This window comes from Aspergillus brasiliensis (assembly GCF_001889945.1).
Source record: "Aspergillus brasiliensis CBS 101740 unplaced genomic scaffold ASPBRscaffold_6, whole genome shotgun sequence".
NCBI lineage: Eukaryota > Fungi > Ascomycota > Eurotiomycetes > Eurotiales > Aspergillaceae > Aspergillus > Aspergillus brasiliensis.
In genome coordinates, this window is record NW_027137447.1 from 1,848,818 (window position 1) to 1,874,799 (window position 25,982).

The 25,982-nt window shown below is 49.9% G+C and overlaps 9 protein-coding genes across 9 annotated transcripts; 6 read left to right on the forward strand and 3 right to left on the reverse strand.

The window, feature by feature from the left end:
• Positions 1-2,043: 2,043 nt before the first annotated feature.
• Positions 2,044-4,710, reverse strand: ASPBRDRAFT_675243 (ferric reductase family protein; the record flags this gene model as incomplete). Its single annotated transcript, XM_067628909.1, has 6 exons — positions 2,044-3,064; positions 3,119-3,240; positions 3,296-3,348; positions 3,411-3,643; positions 3,701-4,086; positions 4,138-4,710. The coding sequence occupies 6 exons, from the start codon at positions 4,708-4,710 to the stop codon at positions 2,044-2,046; spliced, it is 2,388 nt and encodes a 795-aa protein (XP_067479436.1).
• A 2,898-nt stretch (positions 4,711-7,608) lies between these two features.
• On the forward strand, positions 7,609-8,870 carry ASPBRDRAFT_125228 (FTR1 family protein; the record flags this gene model as incomplete). Its single annotated transcript, XM_067617770.1, has 4 exons — positions 7,609-7,636; positions 7,685-7,809; positions 7,863-8,308; positions 8,366-8,870. The coding sequence occupies 4 exons, from the start codon at positions 7,609-7,611 to the stop codon at positions 8,868-8,870; spliced, it is 1,104 nt and encodes a 367-aa protein (XP_067479437.1).
• Positions 8,871-9,569: 699 nt separating this feature from the next.
• On the forward strand, positions 9,570-10,916 carry ASPBRDRAFT_124966 (uncharacterized protein; the record flags this gene model as incomplete). The annotated part of the gene is made up of 1 exon (XM_067617747.1): positions 9,570-10,916. One exon carries the CDS (start codon positions 9,570-9,572, stop codon positions 10,914-10,916), a length of 1,347 nt encoding a protein of 448 aa, XP_067479438.1.
• Positions 10,917-11,816: 900 nt separating this feature from the next.
• Positions 11,817-13,609, reverse strand: ASPBRDRAFT_125684 (Zn(II)2Cys6 transcription factor; the record flags this gene model as incomplete). Its single annotated transcript, XM_067617812.1, has 4 exons — positions 11,817-12,632; positions 12,690-12,824; positions 12,881-13,480; positions 13,550-13,609. The coding sequence occupies 4 exons, from the start codon at positions 13,607-13,609 to the stop codon at positions 11,817-11,819; spliced, it is 1,611 nt and encodes a 536-aa protein (XP_067479439.1).
• A 1,108-nt stretch (positions 13,610-14,717) lies between these two features.
• Positions 14,718-16,364, reverse strand: ASPBRDRAFT_153288 (epoxide hydrolase; the record flags this gene model as incomplete). The annotated part of the gene is made up of 6 exons (XM_067619361.1): positions 14,718-15,050; positions 15,111-15,401; positions 15,464-15,667; positions 15,722-15,929; positions 15,987-16,285; positions 16,341-16,364. The coding sequence occupies 6 exons, from the start codon at positions 16,362-16,364 to the stop codon at positions 14,877-14,879; spliced, it is 1,200 nt and encodes a 399-aa protein (XP_067479440.1). The 3' UTR covers positions 14,718-14,876.
• Positions 16,365-16,712: 348 nt separating this feature from the next.
• On the forward strand, positions 16,713-17,710 carry ASPBRDRAFT_55414 (SDR family oxidoreductase; the record flags this gene model as incomplete). Its single annotated transcript, XM_067627384.1, has 4 exons — positions 16,713-16,748; positions 16,812-16,898; positions 16,950-17,105; positions 17,168-17,710. The coding sequence occupies 4 exons, from the start codon at positions 16,713-16,715 to the stop codon at positions 17,708-17,710; spliced, it is 822 nt and encodes a 273-aa protein (XP_067479441.1).
• Positions 17,711-18,172: 462 nt separating this feature from the next.
• ASPBRDRAFT_125509 (uncharacterized protein) lies at positions 18,173-20,546 on the forward strand (the record flags this gene model as incomplete). Its single annotated transcript, XM_067617795.1, has 8 exons — positions 18,173-18,241; positions 18,296-18,378; positions 18,422-19,080; positions 19,134-19,266; positions 19,318-19,521; positions 19,601-19,756; positions 19,812-19,986; positions 20,058-20,546. The coding sequence occupies 8 exons, from the start codon at positions 18,173-18,175 to the stop codon at positions 20,544-20,546; spliced, it is 1,968 nt and encodes a 655-aa protein (XP_067479442.1).
• A 1,096-nt stretch (positions 20,547-21,642) lies between these two features.
• Positions 21,643-22,646, forward strand: ASPBRDRAFT_675261 (uncharacterized protein). The gene is made up of 3 exons (XM_067628910.1): positions 21,643-21,679; positions 21,733-22,325; positions 22,449-22,646. The coding sequence occupies exon 2, from the start codon at positions 21,801-21,803 to the stop codon at positions 22,173-22,175; it is 375 nt and encodes a 124-aa protein (XP_067479443.1). The 5' UTR covers positions 21,643-21,679; positions 21,733-21,800; the 3' UTR covers positions 22,176-22,325; positions 22,449-22,646.
• A 698-nt stretch (positions 22,647-23,344) lies between these two features.
• On the forward strand, positions 23,345-24,973 carry ASPBRDRAFT_125900 (uncharacterized protein; the record flags this gene model as incomplete). The annotated part of the gene is made up of 1 exon (XM_067617829.1): positions 23,345-24,973. One exon carries the CDS (start codon positions 23,345-23,347, stop codon positions 24,971-24,973), a length of 1,629 nt encoding a protein of 542 aa, XP_067479444.1.
• Between the last annotated feature and the right edge of the window lie 1,009 nt (positions 24,974-25,982).

Consider the following 25,982-nt stretch of genomic DNA (forward strand, 5'->3'; position numbering starts at 1 on the left):
GCGGTGGCCGGGTGGTGTAGTAGTCATCACCCTGGCTGGTACTGAAGAGATATCTGATGGTTGGGGCCCCATCCATATCTATAATAAAGTATAGTAGGTTTGAATCCCACGGCTACTAATTCTTAAATTAGGGGACTGTTTTCGGAGTAACCTTAGTTAGAGGACTATGTTGGAGGAAAAATGACTGGATATATACCTAATACTGGGAAGGAGATACTTAGTATAAAGAGAATTATAAAATATAGTTCTTATTTATACCTCTTCCTACCACTGTCTCTATTACTGAGTATATTAGAAAATATCTACTAGTTTTTAAGACTTTCCTAGCAGACTTTATATGCCTATACACGAAGATTGCTGGGCTGTGGCATAAAGATAGAATTATGATTTTCTATAATCATCTATATAATAAAGGTACCGCCTATATCTAGTTAATCTAAGTCTACATAGCCACCATAATAATTAGGAGGCTGTATTAGACTATAATAGAATCATCATCATTATTATCATCATCATGTGTACTTAGCCAAACTATAGAGATATTGCATATATATCCATGACACTATCAGGGTTACCCCTAGATGCCTACCTAGGTATGAAACCTGTCTATTCTTGTCATGATATTGGTCTGCATATAGGTATGATGTGGTAGGAAAATATATACCTATAGGTGGTAAGATTCTGCCAATGTCGAGGTCAACCTTTCTCACTATTTGTTCTTCTGGGCATGGCCTGGAGAGAATACCTAAACGAACATAACGAAATATTGTCCTGCTATCTATGGTATGCTTTGCTCACAGTATCTATACAGAACACTAATTTATGGATGCTTCTTGACAATTTTCAATTCTATAGCGACCGACAGCATGCAATATATAGTTATACAGGGTTTAAACAGGTCTGAAATCGGCAAGAGTAGAGTTGCTAGGACCTTATGCAGATTTTCCTCATTAAAAAAATGATCCGATAAGCGGCATCCTAGAATGCAGATAGTGACAACATACTACACGCGACAGGCAGCTGCGCCAACTTGGGAAGGGTTGCTGAGTGACGGCCTGGGAGTGTAAGGAACAACGACGCCTCGGAAGAGATTAGATGCAGCATTTCTAGGGGACTAATAGCTACAATATGTGTACCCCAAGCGATCACTGCAAAGTCCGCTAGTAGGCCTGATCTCATTTCGCTCTCGGAACCAGCAGTCACATTCAGACTGTCTAAATAGCAGGAAAATCCCGCAGTACCTTGACCATATACCTCCTCCTGGTTATCAGTAGAATTAGATTAAGGCTGAAGCAGACACAGCACGCTTCTGTCCAGCAGCATGCCCTATGCCAGGGAAATACATTTACCCTCCAACACCCTGGCGCGCATTCCGCCCGAAAATCCCATCTCGAGCAACCAGCCTGGCCAGCCCGCGCCAAGCCCTTACCCAGATCCAACCCAGCCAAGCCCGGAGAGCACAAATTTCAATTGCCGCGCTCATAGAACCAACACTTGGCTAGCGGGGATACCCAGCCAAGCTCCGATGCCCTACAGTCCCACCGCATACCCGACAGGCGCATAACCGGTATTAGCTTGCGAGAGCCCTCGGATCGATCACCGCAAGGATGGAAGACTCGAGATGCGGGTCTTACCCGAAGGCTTAGCTTCTTTTGGGTACGAGCTTGCGAAGGTCCGCGCGGCGGGATCCACCCGCGGTGGTTCCTCCCGTTAGAATAGCCTGAGTCGGCAGTTTGGCCCGAGGGGATGGGTTTGGTGTGTATGTGATTGGGATCGGGGTTCACCGGTGAAGGGAGGCTGGAGCAGTTCAGGCCAGGGGCTTTTAGTAGTTGGACTTACTTAGCACGTTTCTTATCAGATCAACGAGATACAGAGATCCCTGAAAAAGAGTAAAATAGGTAGTAGTAACTATGATATCAACATCAAGGAACTTTTCATTACCCTGCAGTAACCTCTGCACAGTCGCACATTACATATACTCATTTGCAAACGTAACCACCTCTCGTCACTTCAGCACCTCATCACCTTGATCCCCACCCCATCTTACCATCCAAATGCCTCCTCGAAATACTCAATATCCTGGAATCCACCCTTCATAGCCTCGTACACCGCAGACCTGCACTCATCCGCCATGACCGCCGGTCCACACGTAATAACCGCCAACCGGGCCGAGCTAGCCTCCGCCTCACGCACAGAAGCCATAACACTAGTGCGAATAGCAGGTCGGCCATAGCGTAGCTCAACGTTTAGATCCTCAACGGAGCGAATCGACCCGCTCGACCTACCCTGCAGGGCCATGGCGTCGGCCACAGCCTCCTTCTCCTTCGTGGGTGTCGTCGCGCCGGAGTCAATCACCTTACCGGCCGCAGATTTGTCAGTGCAGTACAGCGTAGTGGTGATGTCGCTGTGCTCCAACGCCGTAGACAGATCCCTGCAGCAGACTTCGTCGAAGATCTTCTTTTGTCGGCCTGTCCAGATGAGCTGGATTCGGGTCGTGTTGGTCTTGCCCGCCTCGACGCGCGAGATGTGGTCCAGAATGTAAGGGACCGCGGAGGCAATACCCGTTCCACCCATGATCATGAGGACGGTGTCAAATGTGTGCAGTGGAGCTTGATGTCCGTATGGGCCCTCCAGGAGGAGCTTGGGACGGATTTCAGTGCCGGCCTTCTGGCATTGGTCGCGAAGACGTCTGGTCCAGCCGTCGTAAGGACGGATATAGAAGATGAGTTTCGTAGGGTCTTCCTTGGAGCTTGCGTTCTCGTAGCATCCCAGTGTAAAGGGGTGGTTTTCCCAACCGCGGAGGGTGACTGGCTGGTAAAGATAGTAGTGTTGGCCAGGGCCAGGCTTCAGGGTCTTGGAGGCGGGGTAGAGCTCGACTCGGATCAAGTCGCTTTCGGGGCTGTAGGTGACCGTCGACGAGGTGGTGGAGATAAATCCCTTTCCGAACTTGACGTGGAGGTTACAGTAGAGCATGCGTACGTAGCGCACGGTACGGTCGAAGCCCCAGATGGCGACCATGGGCCAGAGGTAGCCGTTGTAGGCGGTTCCGTCGAAGCTGGTGTGGCTGTTGTTGAATCGTCAGACATAGGATATGGTTGCTTGACTTAAGAGTACGTACCGAAACAAGGCGTAGATGGTCAGTATAGCCAGAACGATGTGGATGATCAGGAAGGACTCGTAAAACTTCTGGCGGAGGGCCGTCGTAGACTGGGCCAGCATGACTGCCATAACGACCGTAGCCTATATATAAGTTAGCGTTGCTCGGCACTGTGTATTGAGATAGCTCTCGACGTACCACAATACCCATGTAGAAGTAGTTCTGCTTCAGCGCGCTGTCGTATCTGCCAGCTGTATTCGCATGCGTCGTCAATAAGCTGAACATGAGAATTGCAATCCTGGGGGTGACTAACTGTAGACCTTGAAGACAACTGAGTAGTTGATCGAGTGAACAATGGCAAGGATGGTGCAAACCCAGGCCGTGTGCCGGTGGAAGATGTTGAATGACTGCACATTGAAATCGGTTGCCCAGAGGAAGATATTGTTGCGTCCAGCAAAGAGCCACAGGAAGGGAAGGCAAGCATAGGACAGAATGCCGGTGCGGTCGGAGGAGTATTGCCAATTCTGCTGGAACAAACTCGGCGTGCTTGATATAAATCGTTAGCCAATGTGTATCATCCGTGTGTAAACACTGATAACATACCTAATGTTGCCCACAAAGCTCTCATAGTTGACGCATGACAAGATGATGGCGAGGGCCCAGAAGCCGAAGACGATCAGGGTATCCAGTCTTTTGGGAATAGTGTGGAAGAGGAAAAGCTGCTGATGGTTGGACAGATAAGGGGCGAAACTGGCAGGAATAACGAAGTATGTGCGCATGAAGTGTGCAATAGCAGCAACTGGTGCGAATGTCTTGTGTCGAGCTCCTGCACTGCTCTTCTCGGCGTCACCGCCGTGAGATAGCCTCATACTAGACCGAACGAACTTCCAGGCCTTGACTATCATGCCCAGGACCAAGACACCGCCCCAGTACCCCATGAGACCCCATCCGTAGCGTCTGTCTTTAGTCAAAGCATAGTCGTGAGTCACCTGAACGGATATTAGAAAATGCTAACTCAAAAGGAGGAAAAAGAGACCTACATAAGACTTGTAGGCCCGTTTGTAGTAGGCATGGCTCAACAGGACAGGCGAATCAATGGTTCCAGTGGTAGTTGTACTGTTCGTCTCCGGGTCGATAGTAGGCAGGGAGGCAATGTACTCATCGGTGGCATTGGCCATTATTTCGGTCAAGCTCATCAGGGACACGCTGCTGTCTTCACAGAGACTTTCCCAGTATGTTGGGACAGCGGTGTTGAATTGCTTCTTATTGCACCACGCCTTTGCACTGGCATACATAGACATGACACCCACGGTACTTGTGCAACCTCCCGTTGAAGTGGAACTTTTGTGACCACGCTTCTCTAGCATTGTTCGGCGACCATGTGAGGTTGAGCCGCTGGACGATCCATGTCCAGAACTGCCGGAGGAGCCCTGGCCGGAGCTCGAGCTCGATACCACGGTTTCACCCTCCCATGTGTATGATCCCAGAGCAGTATATATGGAGTAGAAGCAATAGTCAGCCAGATTGGGAGCTGACATCGTCAAGCCCTGTCCGGCGAGGACGGGGCTCACGGCCCAGCTCAGTCCAAGCAGGATGGCAGCCTGGGAACGCATGGTGAGAGGATAGAGCTCAGAGTCTGTCTGACTTATTCCAGGAAGCCAATGGCCGAGTATATATGTCTGGCCAGACTTTTGCCTTCTATTGTCATACGGTGCCTAATGGGGCCCATTCTAATTGCGGGATTGCAAATACATCCGAGCCCACAGAATGAAGTCTCCAGAAAGAGACGTTCCTCTAGTAGAGTTTTCTTTTCCAACTATGCCTCATGCGTGATTCCGGAGCAGCCGATGGTGGAAAACGTTGTATCATACTCCATCTACTGGTCCGTTACTTTTCGCCCACAAACCATTGACCCATTTGGTAGGATATGCCAAGAGGCAAGAGATTGGTAAGTCGGTAATGAGGGATCCAGCCATGTATACGTACGCCTAATCATTGTCAACTTATCTTGTGCCACTCGAGGAAGCCAGTATCATTCGGCCATCCACGGAGCCCACTGGCCATGTGGGTTGCCAAGACCCATATCACCGAAGCTTCTAAATCAGATAAGATCCACAGGCCAAGCAGCGGCCTTGAAATGACAAGAAATTCTTGGCCACCTGTACTGACCCCACCATCTGGAGGTCACCAGATGAGAGGACCTGCTTGGCATCAGTACAACACCGTGCGGGCCGTCGGTCATCTCCCGGGTTTGACTCATGATTTGGTAGGCTGCTTTTACGATAGGTCTTCAATGTATTTGCCTCGGGCCCTGTATCCGAGGCCCGGGTGGTTCTAAGCGAGGTAGCGGATGGACACGGTCTATCTTGGCATCAAAATCTTACCATATTGGGGTATCCTCCCCGCGGCTGGTGCGATTGTTCCAGGTTTGTTGTCGCAAAGTATACACGTTTCAGGGTAACCTGTCCGTGTTTCTAAGGCATTATGTACACATTGTATGATTGTGATGGTCTTTCTCCTTGGCATGACGTCCTGTTCATGGTTGCATGTATGGTTCTAAATCGCTCTTATCAATCACGAATCTCTAGTTGAAAGCTGAGGTTAGTCCGTTGGGCAGCGCAGTCCGCCAGTACCGACCATGCAGCCATAGCATAACACAACAAATTGATTCTGAGTTAATCGGTAGATCTTGCTTCGGCCGCTGTCCGCCATCTACCAGTAGCCCGTCCTGCAATGAACATTTGAGACCGTAGATACCATGCCTATGGGAACTCAAAAATCTTCACCGTTGACCTTTCGCGCTCAATATCCACCTTTGACCGAGTCAAGCAACCCATTTTCTCCCCGCCTCCAATTCAATTATGGCCCCCATGACCCACGAAAAGAGGGTATGCAAGTCACTAGAAAAATCCCCGTCTGGCGGTCCCACCGGTCCGCCACTGATATCCCGAGGGCAAGGTTGGGAGAAAGAAAGGAATTGGTTTGCGAGCCTAACCTAAAGCTTAATTAGCGAGTACGCTAGGATTGCATAGAGCAACCGATTGCTCACGGCTCTCTCGTTTATTATGGGTCATCTTATCAATCAATGATACTTGTACGAGACGGGCTGTAATTTTACGCCTGATGTGCCTGACGATCCTAGAACGACGACCTCGATTTGCTTTGGTTTGATGCACGTCGCCGGTTTTTCTGACAGACTGGAGAGCTTTCCAGAGGGGTGGATAGCTCAAGTGCAGGTCAAATATGGGCATTATCATTGGTTGAACCTGTGTGAAAGTCTTAAGCCGACTCGTTGTACAAGTATTTGACATTAGACAGACCAGTTGTGTGATTGGGCTGGAATTTCGAGGTTGAGAACCGACTAGACACTAGTATGACCATTATACCGGTAGCTAAGGTGAGTAGCTGCCATGGAAAAGATTTCTTCCTTCGTTACTTCGGCGGTCCCCAGATGGCTCTCCTCTCTTAGACCATAGTCCTCCCAACTACAAAGGTATAATTTCCCACATCGGGGTCCCACAGAGCGCAGAACAAAGCCTTTTGGGCTTACTCTTTGATTTGGCCTTCATGAAATAGCCATCTTTCGACCACACTAACAACCACACCAACAGTCTTGACCCAGTCTGCTAGTAGAAATTTCCAGGCATTGCCACATAGTCACTGTATTGAGACTACACCAGTTGATCCACATTCTGTGCATGCCTGAAGATGACCTATCCTGCAAAATCTGTAGCGCATACCTGTATCCAAATAGGCCTTTGAGAGGGAGCATTGCTACAGTCTCATAAAGCAACTGCTCAGTGACCAGGAAATCATATCTTGGCGTCTCTTTGGCCAGGCTTGGAATATCCGGAATACGGTGACTGTATCGTTACACCCGGGCCACGGAGTGGGCCATCAACCCAAAAACTTCAACATCCGCCGCCGATGGGGCACCCACCCCTTTTGACCGGGTACGATTTATCTGATCCATGTCCATGACTCCTATAAGCCAATCGCTTCGAACTCCTCGCTATCAGATTTTTTTCCCACGTCTTGGCAATCATCCTTGACCCGCTGCTAGTCACCCAGGACACGCCTCTCAGACCCTTAGCAAGCCGCGATAGCCATACCGTAGGCATAGGACCAGAGTTTGATTCCTGTCAAGATTGATAAGCCAGAACGGAAGTGGCCATTTTTGTTACGTAGGTCAAATGAACCATCGTATAGGCTCGGACGCTGGAGGCCCGGTAGAGAGTTTTCAAACTAGTGCCATGGCAATTTCGGTGAGGTGCCTCTATGGACTGATGGAGTGGCACCTGAGCCGCTGAAAAGACGCATCCGAATGGGTTGCGGGAATCGGAGAAGAATTGGAGGAAGCTGCCGTTCCTATGTTGGGGTATATGTTGCTTTCATGTCCCTCTGTCATCTGAAGGAGCTGGGACAGGACCTTTGGCTTGGACTCTCATTCACTCTTTGACCCTTTTCATTGTCCCTAAGGGTTGCCTTGGACGAGGCTTACCGTCGACAAGATGGCCAACAGTGTGTTTGCAGTGACGGGTATGACTTAGTAACTCTTGCACTTTGGTCCATTGCTCACAACTACAGTGTTCTTCATCTGCTTTCGTGAATGTCTCGAAAGTGTTATTATTGTGTCCGTGCTTCTGTCGTTCCTCAAGCAGACGCTAGGAGGGGAAGGTGATGTGCAAACACTAAAACGATTAAATCGACATGTATGTTTATGTCCCCCATACATAATCTAATTCTCCCCGCTGACATGGTCTAGGTATGGTCTGGTGTAGCACTCGGTCTCTTCATTTGTCTATGCGTCGGTGGTGGTATGATCGGTGCCTTCTACGGCCTCAACAAGGATGTCTTCACCGGTAGCGAGGATATCTGGGAAGGTATCTTCGGTTTCATCGCTTCCATTATTATCAGTATCATGGGTGCTGGTCTTCTGCGCGTCTCGAAGCTGCAGGACAAGTGGCGCGACAAGTTGGCCCAGGCTCTCGAAGAGAAAGAGAAGACCAAGATCGGTATCTACCAACGGTTCAAGGACTGGTCCAAGAAATATGTCATGTTCCTTCTTCCGTTCGTGACTGTTCTTCGTGAGGGTCTGGAGGCTGTCGTGTATGTTGGTGGTGTCGGTCTTGGTCTCCCTGCTACTTCGTTCCCTCTCGCCGTTGTTTGTGGTCTTGCTGCCGGTATTGCTGTCGGATACCTTCTTTACAGGTGAGTTCCCTTACCGTCTAACCCCCTGCTACATGACTGACATGATTCCTCTGATAGGTGTGGTAACACTGCCTCCCTGCAGTACTTCCTGATCATCTCAACCTGCTTCCTCTACCTCGTCTCCGCCGGTCTCTTCTCCCGTGCTATCTGGTACCTCCAGAACAACGCCTGGAACAACATCATCGGCGGTGATGCCTCCGAAACCGGTTCGGGAGCCGGTTCCTACGATATCCGCCAGAGTGTCTGGCACGTCAACTGCTGTAACCCGGAGCTGGGTAGCGGTGGTGGATGGGGTATCTTCAACGCCCTGTTCGGTTGGACAAACTCTGCCACGTATGGATCGGTGTTGGGATACAACCTGTACTGGATCTGCATCATCACCGGCTATGTGTGCATGTGGTACAATGAGCGCTACGGATACATCCCCTTCTTCTCGGCCTGCATGCGCAGAATCCGCCCTGGAAAGGCTGCTAGCCGGTCCAGCAGTGAGGGCGTGATTGAGAAGAGCAAGGAGGTCGATACGATGCCTTCTCAGATTGTTACCAGAGAAATCAATGCCTGAGTGTGTGACTGATGGGTATAGTGCCGTGTTGTTGTGGGCACGGATAATGAGATTTGGAGTGTGTGAGAGAAGATGACGACGTCAGAGAAGAGTGTGCCTCGGCCAGGCAACAGCTAATGTTGGTGATGATGTATTCGGGCCAGCGGTCTGAAATTGTTATTTTCCGCTTAGTAAATCTACGGTGGACAAGCTAGAGGAACTAATTATATTCGGAAATCAAATTTGCAACTACTATTTCCACGTTCGGCTGACAACCATCCATCGATGTAGGGCTGATCAGATCAGCGGATCTGAAACTGAAAGATGAAGAACAAAGGAACAAGAGGGGGAAGCAGCAGGCAACCATATCTTCTCTTCTGCTTCCTGCATGACGAAATCCGTAGTACGTGTCAATCCGCAGGCAGCGAGGATCACCAGGTGGCGAGCAACGCAAGTGCCAGGACAGTGCTCGGGGATAAGCACTGGCGGCGTGCAATCAATGTGGATCCCCCGAGCTGCGGACAACAACATAGTCTACTAACCAGCCGACATATAACTATACGAGAGTCTAACCAAGTTAAAGACAGGTGAGACCCATCAAATCTCAGACATTTCACTTTATTGCTGACGATCATGTATCACTCATTATTATTAACATGTTTAACAGCCTTCACCACAATTACTACCACCACCGCGCTCGCCATCAGGGAACCGCACACCATGCACAACGCCAACCACATATTCAACGCCATCCACTCCTCCATGCGACAATGGGGATCATCACTCCATCATAATGGAATGACATTCTTCCTTGCCTCTGTCCCGAAGGGAGTCAAGCTTTACCATGGCGACGGACGATCGGACCCTATCTCCTCGATTGGCTGGATGGCCTTTGACCCCGAGCACGCGATGGTATTCGCTCGTCCACCTCTCAGGGAGCCCTCACATAGCTTGGACTCCGACTCCCAGCAAGTAATGATCTCCCCGGCCGAGACGGGCTGGCTTCATACCTACGCCACCACCGAAGACCTCCGACTTGTGTACATCGACGGTACCTCAGCGGGAAAGTCCCAAATAGGCACGCTAGACTTGCAAGACCGAGTCCTCTTCCAAGACAAACTCGAACCCGGAGGCGTGAGCCAAGAGACAGCGCGCGCTCGCGCAGTTTGTCGAATCGCGCAAGAGGAATGGAAGGGACGGATCGACGGGGTGATCCGCATGGCCGCTGGGTTTGAGATCATCCTGTGCAATCCTGAACGGAAGCTAGAAAAGGTTCAGATTGCTCGAGTGGCACTTCCTACTCGGGAACCAGGGAAGAAGGGCGGCAAGTCGGGGGATTTGCTTCGGGCGGTCACTTCCAGGTATCATGGCATTGGGGGTGACCGGGTCATTGTCAACTATGATGCGTTCGTCACTGCGTATGACTATGGTCTTGATCTGTTCCCTCAAGGTAGCAGGCATCCGCGACTGGCGCATCTCCCTGCTTCATCGCTTGCGCCTATCAGGGATGATTTGACGGCGTTGGTAATGACTCACGATGTTACGACCCGGCGGGTCAATTGGCAAGCAGTGGCAGACATGGTGGTTGAGAGATACGGTCGCATTCTCCGCAGCTTAGTCTCCTTCCATAACGACGACGACCAGGCTGCTCGTCTTGAGTATATTGTGGATACGGCAGACCGTATATTATCTCCCTTTATCGATCGTGATCATCGAGATTACTACGCTGAGATGGACCGGTGCGCTAGCCAATTCATCCCGCTCCATGCGGACAAAGATTCTTTGGCCTACCGATCTGTCTATACTGTGAGCAGCCGGATCTGCAGCAGTCTTATGGCAGTCACGGAGGCAGAGGACTACACTACAGCGATCGGTATTGTGCAGGACTTGATGCACTACCTTGACTGGAGTACATGGAAGGAGTGTTCTGGTTGCCAGGATGATGAGTTCTGCGCTGTTCCTATTTGGCCGCAGGGCTCGCAAGAAGATTATGATCATCCGCGATGCCAGAAGTTTAGTAGCGCCTTTGATGGGGTTAATGACTACTGGGGCCCTGTATGGCGGTAATTAGCAGAGTTTTGTTTCTTTTTGCATGTTATACTGGAGTTATTTAGGGTGTTGGGCTTATAGTTGGCTAAATTTGAGCCTGTGCATATTCTACGCCATATATGATGAATCCTGCCGTATACTTAACCAGAGTTCACTGAGTTACTATTATTGTCTCGACACTTTGTCACTATGCTACGTCTACCGATCAATGGGTCTTCGCCGCCGATTTCCCTATCTGGAAGTTGACCCCGACCCCGGTCATCCCCCGAGGGCCAAACTATCACCGTCTCCTCAGCTCGGGCTCCGAACCGAGCATTCGCTCCTGCAATACGGAGTAACGACAAGCCGATATTCAGCGCCACATGCCACTTTCACCGAGTCACAAGTGCCAACTAGAATTTCTGTGTGTCCGAGTGCACGGCACTTCAGCCCCCCGGCTTCCTGGACAGCCCTACGAAGATCACCCCGCTAACCGTTTCGGGTAGCCTCTTGCGAAACAGACAGTGGGGGGAGGTCTTGGTTGTTGACTTATCCTTTTCTTGCTCTAGTAGACTTTTCTAATTTGCTTTTTGTCCAGTAGGATTTGTTGCTTTTTAATCCGTGGTCTGCAGGAGCTCCCCTGAGAAGTATATAAGATGCTTTGCGCCTCTTGGTCTTCAACATAGGGGGTGAGCTACCCAGTGGGAACACCGGTTGCTTGGTTGGAATATACACAGGTAAGAAAGTCAATTTTGGTTTAGAAGGTAGGATAAAGATTACTAAGTGATCTGAAGAAGAATAGGTTCTATTAAAAAGGCTACATGGGAAATACGCTGAGAATCAGTCACTGGGCTTGTTTCCGCCGCGCGATCGAGGGTATAAGTTCACAACGGTCATCGTGCCTCATAACACGGCATCAAAAGGTTCATCAGGTGCGGCTTATTGTACAGCTGTGAAGCTGTGAATCATTGGGGATTGTTCAAGTATGCTTGAACGAGGTTCTTCCGGCGTACTATCCGCGCACAGGACAGAGGCCAGCCGGTAGCCCATCGTCGAGCCGACACACTCGAGAGCACGCCGGCAGAGATCCATTTGGTCCGCTGTCGCAAGCCCAGAATTTACCACCACCCACATCGGCCACAAAAGCGTGTACCCATTCGCCAGTTTGCTGTTGGGGTGCAGCTGGAACCCCTGATTCGGGGTGACATGTCCTAATGTGCCAGTCACAGTGTCGCATATCACATCGATCAGGCTCCTGATCCGATCGTCTACCCCGGTGAATGATTCTATAGAGAAATCTTCAAGGTGTTCATCGTCTATCTCGGACCCAACGGGTACGAACTTTTCCCAGCACTCGAACAAGTGGATATAAAAGAAGATTTGCGCTGCCTGGACAACGGCCAAGAAACAAGGGGTCCATGGATCTCGGGAGGCAGCCTGCTCTGCTTGATTCACATGGCCCATAGCCGGCACGTCAAACTGGCGTTTCCAATGGTGAGGAACTGCTTCGTCCCAGATGTTGATTTGCTCCAGGACAAAGTACCCCCGTCCCAGCAGGGAATGCAGTAACCGGGCCCTGGCGGTGGGTGGGTGGTTGTGTTCGCTTCGTCGAAACTCGCTAGCCGCCTGACAGAACTCGGAAATCATGCTGGTGATGATCCCCGAGCGTAGTACGTAGTCGGGATTGTATGCCATATTGATAGACGGTGGCAAGCAGGCATACGCAAATTGATTGCTGACGATCGCCTGTATTTGCTGCAACGCAGGGACCAAGTCAACAACCGCTACCGTGATTACAGAGGTTCAACTTACTATTTGTGTGAATGCCCAACCGAATAGCTTGCGGGCATATTTACTACTGCGCTGTGGTCTGCCCCGCAGATGCATGAGGGAGCAAATGCCAGGAATGTGAGGATTTACGGCCCCCTGTCTCTCGCCGCTCAGGTCCTAATGGTTGGTGAGCAACGGGTGCTGGTCATTTCAGACGGTGTTGATTGACTCACCATGAACATACTCAAGAAAAGTGCCGCTGCAAACGTCTCGTCTTGAAGCGAAGTCTCCTTGTTGCTGAGAGAGGCTGTGAGCGATTTCAAGGCCGCGCCATAATGCTTCCTAGCATTCACATATAGCTCATCTACGCGCGCTGTGTTGAATAAGGAGAGGTAAGATACGCTAAGAATGGCATGTCTCAGAGACGGGTCATTGCTTTTCTCCTGGTATAGTTCAGGAAGAAACGCAAGATGACCCTCGCAAGGAGACTTTTGGGTGGGCAGGACATGCTGGTGGAAGAAATAACAAAGCGACTGCCACTCGAGACATGGGGTTATTGCCGCAGGGGGACTGGGTGGTGTGGATGGGGATTTGACGCGAACTAGACGTGTATCTGTGCCATCCTGGTCTGATACTGCCGGTGACGGCGATGTTGAGCCAGTCGAAGGCTGCTCACTGTCCGTCGTCATTTTGCCTCGTTTCCTGGCTACTGCCTTGCTGGATTGAGGTTCCTTCGTGGCTTTATATGCCCGAAAGGCAAAGGCATCAGGATAACCCGTGCACTCCCTTCCCTGAGTGACGCAGCGACGGCATGCTGGTCGAGCCCCATCACACTGTCCTAGTCAGTAAGTTATCGTATACAAAGAGAGACAGGATAGTTCTGTCTTAGTTGCCGAACATACCTTCACTTTCCGCTTCCGGCATACATAGCACCCGGTGCTAAGCCTTCCAGGGAACACCATGTGTATAAGGGGCGGAGACGACGCTGCAAGTTGCAGGCAAGGACAGATGCAGGTCAGCTCCGAGTACAGAAGAGCAAGCTGTGATTTGCATGAAACAGGAATAGGCAGTGCTTGCGAGACAGGCGATGATATTCCAGTGCAGAAAAGGATAGCAAAGCAGGCAGCGACTGCAGGTTTCAGATCCCCGTCTGAAAGAGGGGAAGTGCGACGCCCGTTCCGCCACCAATCGGATATCGGGCGGGATCGACGCTCCGTGCCAGTCACGTGTAGCTGGACCCTTGGCCCGTTGGGGACTAGCGCTGTCGCGGCTCAGTGGGGCCACTCGCAAAGTCACCCCAAAAGAAGCTTAGCGTACTGGATGCCAAGACCTTGAGTAAGCTGCGAGCCAATAAGCAGGCACCTTTGCCAGCGGTACCAGGTTTCCTACTTCCAGAAGCAGTTCCTGCCGGGCCTTGGCTTAAGCTTCGCTTCTGACCTACTTTTGGGACTGCGCTCAATAACCGGGCAAAAGATTTCCATCTATACCCAGGACAGGGCACACAGAACCAGCTGGTGAACCCTCATACGACTTGAAAAATACTCATGCCACGGAAGGTCCTCGCTTACTTTTCGTGTTCAGAGCCACTCCAATGGATTGAGAACTACGGAGTACTTACTACACGTCTATGCTGCAAAAGAGCTTACCCCTGCCACTTACTTAGATACCTTCAGTTCAACGTCATGTCTTTCCATTAGACAAATATTGTGTATATTATCCCCAAGAGGGTGGTTATCCCATACCACTTTTATATGTTATTTCAATTCAGATTTTATATATATATTCATACTATGTCCGAGCTCCTTACACATCGACTCAAAATGAATGGTATCCCTTGGAGATCCCATAGTAAATTCATGTCCAGGCCTGAAACATCTTCCTGGTCAACATAGTGAAAGTTCCACACTAGTACATGCGCCAGACACAATTGACCTATGCGAACATAACTACTATACCAATGCTTTGCTTGTTGTTCCGTCGGGGCAGGGTATGTCCAAAAGATCTTAAAGGATTCTATGGTCACACTACGATCCCATTTCAGTTGACAGATCTTGTTCAGATACGAATACCCGATTTTATATATTGTAGTCAGCGGAGGTGGTTTCTTGATACCTTGTCCGTAATCTAGAGGATTATAACGAACACATGGCTGACTAGGTAGGGAAGGGTACGTAATGAATCAGTTACACTTCCGTCCTTTGCCGATACCACATTGTGGTTTGATCCTCCTCAATGCCCTCCATCACTGCGAAAAACAGGCCCTTTCTTGTCAAAGAACTCTGCAACATCCGCTGCCAACGCTTCTGGTCGTTCCCACGCGATGAAGTGTCCCCCAGACTTGTGTTCTTTCCAGAACTGGATGTTACATGTTTCGCTCATCCAGTCGCGAGGAGATAGCCATAGCTTTTATTGAGATATCAGCCATGCGGCATTAACACACACTGCACCGAACATTGTACTTACCTCCTTCGGGAAAACAGAACAACCGACTTGTTGAGATATATACCTCCCCAGCATACTGTTTTTGTCTTCGTTAAGGACTGCTTCTGCTTCTTTGTAGATCTGCATTGCTGCACTTGGGCTTCCTTGGTAAAGTATAAATGTCCAATGAGTAATCTCCTCTTTTGTCCAGGGATAGTCATCAGTCCATGCCTTTAGCTTGCCCACAAGCCATGCCAGCATGCCAACGGGTGAGTCATGTAGGGCATAACCGAGTGTCACGTTCTTGGTCTCTTGGACCCGTTGATATCCGCGCTGCAAGTTGCTTCAGTCAGAGGAAGAATAAGCACATTTTGATGTTTTGTGGTCGTACTGACTTCATTGTTCGCAAACCATCGTGTCCTCTCTAAGTTCTTCAACTCTTGTGTATTATAATCCATGTTCTGGTACCGCTGAAACTTCTCGACCGAGCTATCTGGACTTGGTGGGAGCGCCAGAAACATGTTAATGTGGATTCCAAGCACCTTGTCTGGATGCCCCAATGCCATGTATCGCACGATCGACGAACCCCAGTCACCGCCCTATGATCCATTAGTTCACTCGCGACAAGGTACCTAAGTAGCACAATGATTTACCTGGCAAACAAACTTGTCGTATCCAAGGGCGGCCATCAGTCTGGCAAAGCAATCGGCATATCTCTCCAAACCGAATCCACTCTTCCGAGAAAAGTCGCTGAATCCATATCCGGGTAACGATGGTGCGACAACATGAAAAGCCTGTCGTCCGTCTGGAGGCTCCGTAAGTAATGGTATGATCTTCAGAGATTCCAGAAATGACCCTGGCCTATCACTACCGCATTAGCTCGCTCAACAGTTATTTAGCAGGTAAGCACTACTATACCATCCATGAACAAACAGTAAAGGAATTGCATCCGCCTGCGAGGATCGATGGTGCAGGAAATGAATGTCCAAAGTCTCAAAACCGGGAACCTGTATCGGCATCTTGAAATGATGAAAGGTATTAAGAAAAGGTTCAAACTTTCTCCAGTCATACTCGTCGCGCCAGAATTCCACTAGTTGCTTGAACTTTGTATGCCCAATCTCCAGGTCATTCCATTCCACTTCACCCATACTCTCATCTAGACGGGCGAGCTTGAGCTTCGCATTCACTTCTTGTAGGAGGGACTCGGGGATATTGACCTGCGGTTTATTTGGCTGAGTGTTATTCTCCATGATGGCCATTAGGTCAGCTTACAGTGAATGGCCGGACGTCAGCCATGTTTGGGGTTTAAATGTGGTAAATCAACCGTAGAAAGACAACTTTCGAGATACAAAAGGACAAGATGGCAGAATTTTACAGAGTCCTAAGTTAGCTTGTCATCATTGACCTATTTTATATGTCGTTGCGCTCTTACAAGTAGAGGCGTAGTATATACTCTGCGTCAGTCTACGCTGATATCATAGCTAAGTCGGGGTTCTCCACTTCGGAAGGGCATTACCCGCCAACCCCACCCGCGATGAGTGATCCCCCACGGCAGGTGGGCAGGTCTATAACAAGCCCTCAGGACGGGTTGCAACATCCCTTAGGAAGCAATCATCGTTTGACAGATTACTTGACTGCCTCATAATGGAAGCTTACCTGAAAGGCCGTACTGCCGTGATCGTGAGTCCTGCATTCCGCGTCGTTTCGGCGGCTATTGCTAACAATGTCGGCTGCCATTTACAGACCGGCGCCTCTATGGGCATCGGCGAGGCCATTGCCATGACCTTGGCAGAGAAGGGAATGAATGTAGCTCTGTTGGCCAGAAGTAAGGTAATGCTTCGAAGAACCACTGTTTCGCGGTAGGTATTAACTCGAAATTAGGACAAGCTAGAGGCTGTGAAAGCTCGAATTGAGAGCAAATGCCCCAATATCAAGGTTGGCGCCTATAGTATTGATATACAGAGCCATGGGGACGTCGACGCGGTTGTGAAACGTGTTGTATCTACTTTAGGAGATATCGAGGTGTTAATCAACAATGTAAGCTTGCTTGGCGGGATTGAGCGAAAATGGTGTTTGCTAACAGCTAACTTTCGTTAAAGGCTGGACTTGCTCTTGGTGCACCAGGAAGGTTCTGGGAACTCCCTATTGAGATGGTGGAGCAAATGAATGGAACGAATATAACAGGAGTGATGTACATGACTCACAGTGTCCTGAACCAGAGTATGTGGCCCAGGAAACGCGGGACCATCATAAATGTCTCGTCGGTAACGGGGCTCGAATGCCCTCCTTTCGATGGCGAGGCCGTTTACCATGCAAATAAGGCCTGTCTTGAGGCATTTACGAACAGTTTGCGGATGGAAACGGCCGGGTCAAATATCCGTGTCTCGGTCCTCCGGCCCGGCTGTGTGGTCAGCCACTTTCATCTCCAGCGGGTCAAGTATGATCAGAACGCGATGGATGAGTTCTTCTATGGTTATGAACCGTTGGTACCAGAGGATCTGGCGGACGCGGTATGGTATATGGTCAGCTGTCCGGAAAGGACCACAATAAAGGCGCTGGATTGCGTGCCAACCGCGCAGAGAGCGCTTACTCGGTTTGATCGGGAGTGGAATGCACGCAGGGGCGGGGATCATCAGGCTTAGAGCATGATAAGTGCTATTATAGTTGGGAAAGTACCACTCATACATTCTATGTGCCGTTGTCGGTTGTGAATAGGAGAGGATAGGATTATTGTATGAATGATGCAGGCTTTGTGGAGAAGAAAAAAAGACGTATCATAGCTTTAAATCGTAAGATATCGTTTAGCTAGAAGTATTACCTAATAATGAATGCCAGATATAGCTCTCAGATTAGAATTGTACGTCCATCTTAGACTTAAACTGGTATATTTGCATAGATTTCGAACGCCAGGTGTTCTTATCGGGCTAGTACAAAAAGGTAAGATCTTCAACTTTAAATAGTTAACTAAGCTGGTCCCTTTTGGCTGCTGACAAACCACCCCGCTCAGGGCCCACAATATCAAGGGTCGCGCATTTTCAAGCAATATCGTCAGGCCCATTGTTTCAATATCTCTTCTCTCATTTTTTTTCTTCGCTAACCTGAACATGCCAGCTACAGAAAGGAGACAGCGGGTCTCCATTGCCTGTACATCATGTAGAAAGAAGAAACGCCGGGTGAGTCTCAAGACACATATTAGCAGCTGTCTGCGGTCCTGACCCAGAACATAGTGTGATGGCCAGAAGCCTATTTGTCAGGTCTGCGAGAGAGAAAATCGTGAATGCGGATACACGTATCATCTTGAGAAGCGAAAGTCAGTTCTCTTTAGACTATTGCAGGGCTCCGTGCTGATACAGTTTCAGACCTCCTACCAAGTGCTATATCCATGCGCTTCATTCGAGGATTGCTTTCTTAGAACATCAGCTTGCAGCGGCTGGGAATGTTATAGAGAATGATACGTTTCCGAATGTGGGCTTAGCTAACAACGACCAAGCCCCGGAGGCTCCAAGTCTAGACCCTGGATCACAAGTACGTCCGGGCTTCAAGCTAGATTTCCGACTGTCAGGGGCGTATGGAGTGTTCTGCTCTAAGGAGCATGATAAGGAACAGACATTCTGTAGCCCGGAGACCATCTCAGGAAACGGTGAATTATTACCAGGACAGCCGATTAATCCAGACGCACAATCTCAGCTCCTGGAAGACTTCTGGACCTGGAGAAATACATGGCCAGTGCTAGTCCACGAGCCTCTGTTCCGCAAAGAGTTAATCCAAGGTGGAGTCAACAACTATGCCACCCCAACCCTCTTGGTAGCTGTACTCGCCCTCAGTGCCCAGTATGCCAGTGATGCACAGCTTCGCATCTGGGGAACGTCAGCCGAGGCCATTGCCAAATATGCTAAAGACAAACTACTCGCCCAAATAGAATATCCAAGTCTGTCCCTGGCTGTGGCAGCAGCTCTCATTGCTCTGAGGGAGTTAGCTGTCGACAGCCTGTCGTCTGCTTCGCAGTATATTGGTAAACCTGCCTGATGACTTCTTTGATACAACATATATTAACATGAGTTTCAGGGATTGCGATCCGACATTCCTTGACACTGAGGCTTCATGTCGAGTCTTCTAATATCGATGAATCTATACCGGGCTCACAGGAAGCCCAGGAAGCCCGATCACTTGCATGGTGGGGTATATGGCTGCTGGAGAAGTTTGCATCGTCCATGAAATCATGAATTGAATATAGCTAACATTGTACTAGGCATATAGCGCAAATTCTCGGGCAGCCAAGTGCTCTACGCGACGGTGGCATGTGTCCAGCACCAGTACCAATCATTCCAAGTGTCGAATATCGCCTATGGCCGACATCTGACAACGCGGACCCGGGATTGGTATATTCCAGTATGTCGAATTTCCAATATGCGTGTAACCTGTTACGCATGGTATCTCCTGTCCTAGACGAAATGTGAGTTTCTTATCACTCATGAAGGGCACTGTTGAGTGCTAAACAGCCCGTTGTAAGGTCTGAGCTGACCATGCCTCAGTTATGCTTTCACATCTCCCCTAAGCATTCATGAAAAGGAAGAGAAAGCCACAAAAACCCATGTTGCCATGTCCGAATTCTACAACAACTTACCTAGTCCCCTTAGACTCCCTGCTAGTGCTACAAAGCAACTAAGCCCACCTGTATACCAATTCAAGTATACAATCCCGAAGGGGCACAATGTCAATGTTGGGAAGCTAACGAATGTATAGTTTACTGTATCACACTTTGAAAATCATGCTTCATCGTCCCTTTATCAAGGCGGTCCCAGCAATGCACGACCTAGAAGATGCCAAGCGCCCGCAAATGGTGCATGTTCAATCAGCAACCTTTTCTGCCATTCGCATAACATCCATTGTTAATGCGTATAAAAACTTCTACTCACTGGTAAATTCTGCTTGACCGGTCACAACCACTATCCACAATGAAGTCTAATTTGTGACATTGAACTATGATAGGAATCCCTGTCCCCATTGGATGTCCATAGCCTGGCAACTTCATCGCTCATGCATCTTCTGAACTCCAAGTCGGCCGATGTCAGCCTGTCGCAACGAACAACACACCTTTATCGCCTCAATCACCACTTCTTAAGCCAAATGAGTCCGACAAACAATAACAGTCGTCGCGCAATGAACGCTCTTACATCTTTAGAACATGACGGAGACGCATCAATTCAGCCGGATACCACCAAACCATCCGTCCAGAGCCGCGGAGCTGAATGTAATGGTTCTGCTTCCGCGGGGCAAATAGGAACACCAACCATAGCAGTGGAATCAATGAGCATTTCCGGCGACTTAGATCCCACGGAAAATGCTTTCGATTGGTTTCAGCTACCTCTGAACGACCAGCTTATTTTTGATGATGTCATTGAGAATTCTTTGTGGGAGGAGGTATGCGAAAGCCATCACCCCGTGGATGACATACAACTCCTCCATGGTAACATTTAGGTGGTGCTTCTGATCATAACCTGTAGGTGGTGAAGGTGAAAGTGAAAGAAGACAAGACCTTGGCTTTGTTCACGGTCTGGCAAGCAGAAGCACACTTTCCCGGAGAGGGATCAATGTGCACCATTAAACTTTCACCCCACTCCTGCCTGTTTGAGATACAGTCTGGTCCTTAAGGCTCATAGACCTTGTCAACTTACCTGCATTGTCTGCTGAAGACCCTAATCTATCACGCGGTGGTCTCTTCACAATCTAGGCCAGTCTAGAGCTCCATGATGGCTTTCACCCACTCTACCATCGCTGGAAGTCAGAAAAGGGGTTCTTTCGGCCTGTCTAGATCACGGGGTCGGCAGGACACATGGGCAGTGGGCGTGTCATGGGGTCTCCGTACTGAGCGGCATCCGAGTCATGATAAGAGAAGAGGGATGGAAGGGTGTGGGGTTGGATCGCGATCTAGATCAACCTTTGAAAGACGATGATTAGCACCCGGCATTTGACTTTCGGAGGGGCTGGCTGAAGGGTAGATTGCGGGTCCGGCATACTCTAACCGAACTCCCGGTGCGTTGTGGATCAGCGATTGGCGTCTATTATTTGCTTTTCAGCGGGCAAGAGTTGGGGTTTCTCCTTCATCTGGAGGTCATAGGCCGAATGATGCTGCCAAATCGGAAGACAGCGTGGGGGAGTCAGCAAGGGGCCAGTTTTGTCGGGTCATGCAGAATGTAGATAGCTAAGTAGACTTGGTGCACGATGGCAGATGGACTGGTGTTTCCCTTCCCAATGGGGAATGTTTCGGCGCCCCCGGGATACGGGAAGCAACAATTGCCGAGTGTGCAAGGGCGTGCATCCTTTTCCTTCTCATTCCTCGCTCATTCTTCCTCATTTCTCCCTTCATGCCTGCCGGCACCGCCAGGTTACATTCGAGGAATGTAACATCTTGCACCCCATGCAAGCAAGGCCAATGGAATTGCATCAAGAGGACATCTTCCACGGATAACCACGAGGGTCTGTCCGGACTCCGTATCAACAATGCCTTGATTCCTGGCTTGTTATCGCCACAATGTCTGGCAAACACCATGATAGTTGAGCTACACAAGAATATTTCAGTCTATCTGCTCTGGTCTCGGAGTGTACTTCGGGTGGCGTCAATGATACCAGGACACGCAAGACTTGAATTCTGACAGTTGTTCAGTGTTCGGTGTCCGACCTATGCATCCTGCCATCTCAATGAGCGATGGATTGGACGACCAGTAGGCCATCATGAGTGGGTTACATTCCATGAGAAAGCCGTTGCAGCAGCCCTGCCGATGCCGGCCCGAAACGTTTCCGGCTCGGTCAACCATCTTCATCATCTCGGGATGGTTCTCGTGCTACCAGACGCAGCACCTCATGAATGTAGTGGTAATGCCAAGAAGGTGCAGTGCCAAGAAGGTGCCAGAAAAGACAGAATCCCGAACCTGTCAAAGACACCGTGAATGCAGCCTTGAACGCGATTGGGTGCTGACACTCGTTATCGAAGGCTACATGTCGTCTTGCTGTTCGGTTGTCGATGACAACCCTCGGTCTCTTTTCCGGCAGCCACGCGACGGCGGAAGTGCGCTGTTGCCGACTTCCCTTGTCGGAAGCAAGGGATAACCGGCATCAACCTGGAAATACTCTACAAAGTGGTTCGGTAAGGAGTTCTTTTGTGTAGATTGTCTAGAAGCAACCCCTAGGAATGTGGCGGTGCACCCTGTCGAAGGTGCATGTTCTAGAGCAGGTGATGCCATTTGCTCGCCCCATGAAGTGATACTATCTTGCTATCAAGTATTACCATTCTCTACGTTGAATATGCCTGCCTAGTCAATCGAATGCACTTCATGTCAAGCGGTAGGTCGCTTTGCCGGTCCATGGATGGCCATGCTGCAGGGTTACATTCAGTAAGAACGTGGATTTCCCCATGCAGACCGGATTTGTCAAGACTCCTTTGCCTCTGGAATGGCGTCATGTGGTGTCTGGAGTTGGGATGGACCAAACAGCTTCCACGACTTGATGCGGTCGCTGGCCGGATTACCGCTTTAGGTACCCCGACAACCGTTCGAACCGCTGATTGGCGCGACAGTCCAATGCCTCTATCAAAGCTATTTCATGGCTTGGGCACTGGCGTTTTGTTGGGGTAAAGCCGATAAAGGTGTGTAGCTCGGCCTCATTTGTCATAGAAAACCGAGATTTGGTCAAATTCTTGCTTTCTTTTTGTCAGGGGGGGCCTTTGCAGGCGTTGGGTACAAGGCGCAGTGCGTTGTGACACCTGAGTGTGCCATGTGCGGCTATCCCTCATCGACGCAGGAATGTGGAGAGAAGCAATGAAAGTTAATCCAGAGCGTTCCAGGCATTTTCATTGATCGTCCCGGCCATGGCCCCACGGCGATCGATCGATATCGGAGCTGCTCCCTCCGCACGCCTGCTACACACTACAATCGTTTCCTCGGATACTCCGATGTTCATGACGTCTGGCCACCATTGATTTCCCTCAGCGGTGCAATCAAGCACCCTCCTCCGATGTTGGCTCTCCAGGGCCGAGGGATATGATCTTACTTACTATATAAGACGCCCGCCTTGTTCTTGGTGAGGCCTTCTCCATCCCTACTACATCCACCCACCTTCCCGTTCCTTGTCCTCGCCCAGCCTTTGTTCTGCCGGTACAGGACTTGAATCCTCGCCTGATCTTTTCATTGGCCGTACGATCTCGGCCTGTTTTGTTCGAATTGATCTCATGAATCCCACAACAGCAGTGTTTCTTTACACCTAAGGAACAATTTGCCATCATGGACACAAAAGAACTTTTAGAGAAGCCTTCGCGAAAGCAGGGCGCCTTGAGTCCAACGCGCCAACCTGAGAATATGCATGCGGAGCATGCCACACAGCCAGATGATGACAGTGAAATTCAAGGGAAGTTCCACGGCCCTGTCAAACGAGAACTTACCGAGGATGACTGCTACGAGAAGCTGGGCTTCTGTTTCCCTTGGTACAAGAAATGGACCATCCTTACGGTCATATTTGTCGTGCAAATGTCGATGAATTTCAATAGCAGCACCTATGCCAATGCGGTTCCGCAACTCTCTGAACACTTCCATATCAGTGAACAGGCGGCCCGTGTAGGCCAAATGATCTTCCTGGTCACATACGCGTTCGGCTGTGAGCTTTGGGCCCCATGGAGTGAGGAGTATGGCCGGTGGCCTATAATGCAGCTCAGTCTTCTGTTTGTGAACATCTGGCAGATACCATGTGCCCTTGCTCCTAACTTCGCCACCATGGTTGTCTGTCGTGGCCTTGGTGGCATTAGCTCAGCAGGGGGCTCTGTGACTCTCGGAATGACGGCGGACATGTGGGAGCCCAACGACCAGGGCTTCGCTGTCGCTTACGTGGTCTTGTCTTCCGTGGGAGGCACCACCATTGGACCGATATTTGGTGGAATGATGCAGCAATGGCTGAACTGGCGGTGGAACTTCTGGATCCAGCTTATCTTTGGTGTTGCTACACAACTCCTGCACTTTTTCCTTGTGTGTGAGACTCGATCGACGATCCTTCTTGACCGAGAGGCAAAACGCCGACGGCAAACCGGCGAGGATCCTAATGTGTATGGGCCGAATGAGCTCAAGGCCTCCCGACTAGATATCAAGGAGGTCCTTCACATTTGGCGCCGACCCTTTGAAATGTTTCTCTGCGAACCAATTGTGCTCTTCCTCTCTTTGCTCTCTGGTTTCTCCGACGCGCTGATCTTCACCTGCATTGAGTCATTCTCCCTGGTCTTTGCACAGTGGGGTTTCAATGCCGTTCAGATCGGTCTGTGCTTCATTGCCATTGTGATCGGCTACTTGTTTGCCTACGGCATCTTCCTACCCGACATCTACCGTCAACAAGTGGTAAGACGCCGGGAAGGAAATGCGTCTCGCTTCGCCGAGCGACGCCTTCTCCTCTTACTCTTCATCGCGCCACTCGAAACGATAGGATTGTTTGGATTTGCCTGGACCTCAATGGGCCCCGAGTACACCCACTGGATTGTGCCATTAGTATTTGTGTTCCTGATCGCCATTGCCAACTACGGCATCTACATGGCGACTATCGACTACATGGTTGCCGCGTATGGCGAATACTCCGCGTCTGCAACGGGAGGCAATGGCTTCGCGCGAGACCTGCTCGCCGGACTCTCGGCCATGTACGCCACCCCCATGTACACCAATATCGGTGGCCGGTTCCACCTGCAATGGGCGAGCACGATTCTCGGCTGCTTGTCCGTCCTGGTGACGGTGCCCATCTACATTTTCTACTGGAAGGGCCCTGAGATCCGCGCCAGAAGCAAGTTCGCCCAAACCCTGGAAGCCGATCGGCAGCGGCACGAAGCCGTCCGTCGGTCCAGTGAGATCACTATTTCGCGCAAGGCATCTATGGCTTAAGCCCCTTGGCCTGCTTGAAGGTGACATCTGTCGGGGTTTCCTCTTTAGGCTGGTCCGGATGATGCTATGATTGACGGTTAAGTTCCGCATGTATGCATAGATACCCGTTTTGCTTTTTGTTTCTGTTTTTGTTTCTTGTGCTCGATGCGCTGTCCTCCCAATGCGCCGGGCCACGTGTACTTCACTGTATGTGGGATAAAATAAAGTTCGCTTATCTGCAAAGACTTGTCGATCCTATCGTTCGTTCCACTAGAAGTTGATCTGGCTGTGGATGCTGAACTAGATTAAGCTCTGGACTCTCGAGCAGTAGTAGTGATGTGAGTGGGTCCAATGAGATAGGACAGCTTGGTGCTCGTGGACCCTCGGTACATCGATAAACAATATTGTGACTAATTGTAGCCTGAACAAAACGATGTCGGCATTTTTATCCAATGTGAGGTATTATAAGCACATGATATGAGCGTGCCCTTTAGTGTTGTCTGTTCTCGCTGATCTGCATCATGTCAGAAATGCAACGCGTAGACAAGTATACATTCATTATATGACGCCAGGCCGAGCGGGAAACATAATCCGACAAGCAGGACATCTCGGTGGTGGAAGGGTAGTAGATAGATAGACGAACTTGGCGCCCAGAGTCATAGCAACGCCGATTAGATAACAATTCCAAACACAAAAGCGACAAGAGGGGGCAAATGCAGGAGATAACATACTGACTGGGAAATCGTGGTTGTAATAGACATTGGTTAGCAAGGAACAGGGCGCTCCAGGGATACCACTGGCGAAGGCAACCGCTCATTTCGCCAGCTAGGAAGGCCTCAACACTAGAACCCACCAGACTGGGCTTCTAGGCAAGTATTATCAGCCATAGGGAGAAGGACGCGACAAGAGCTCAGACAAGAACATAGATGATAGACGGCAGCTCTGGCAGGATCCTTCTGGCAAGTATACAAAGGGGTGTTCGACGCATGACTCCCTGGGCGACACACCAAGGTTGTGTACGACTAGCTTT

Excerpts from the sequence above, each read along its gene's own strand:
- ASPBRDRAFT_675261 (XM_067628910.1), top strand. The coding sequence starts at position 21,801 with ATGAGTGGGTTACATTCCATGAGAAAGCCGTTGCAGCAGCCCTGCCGA.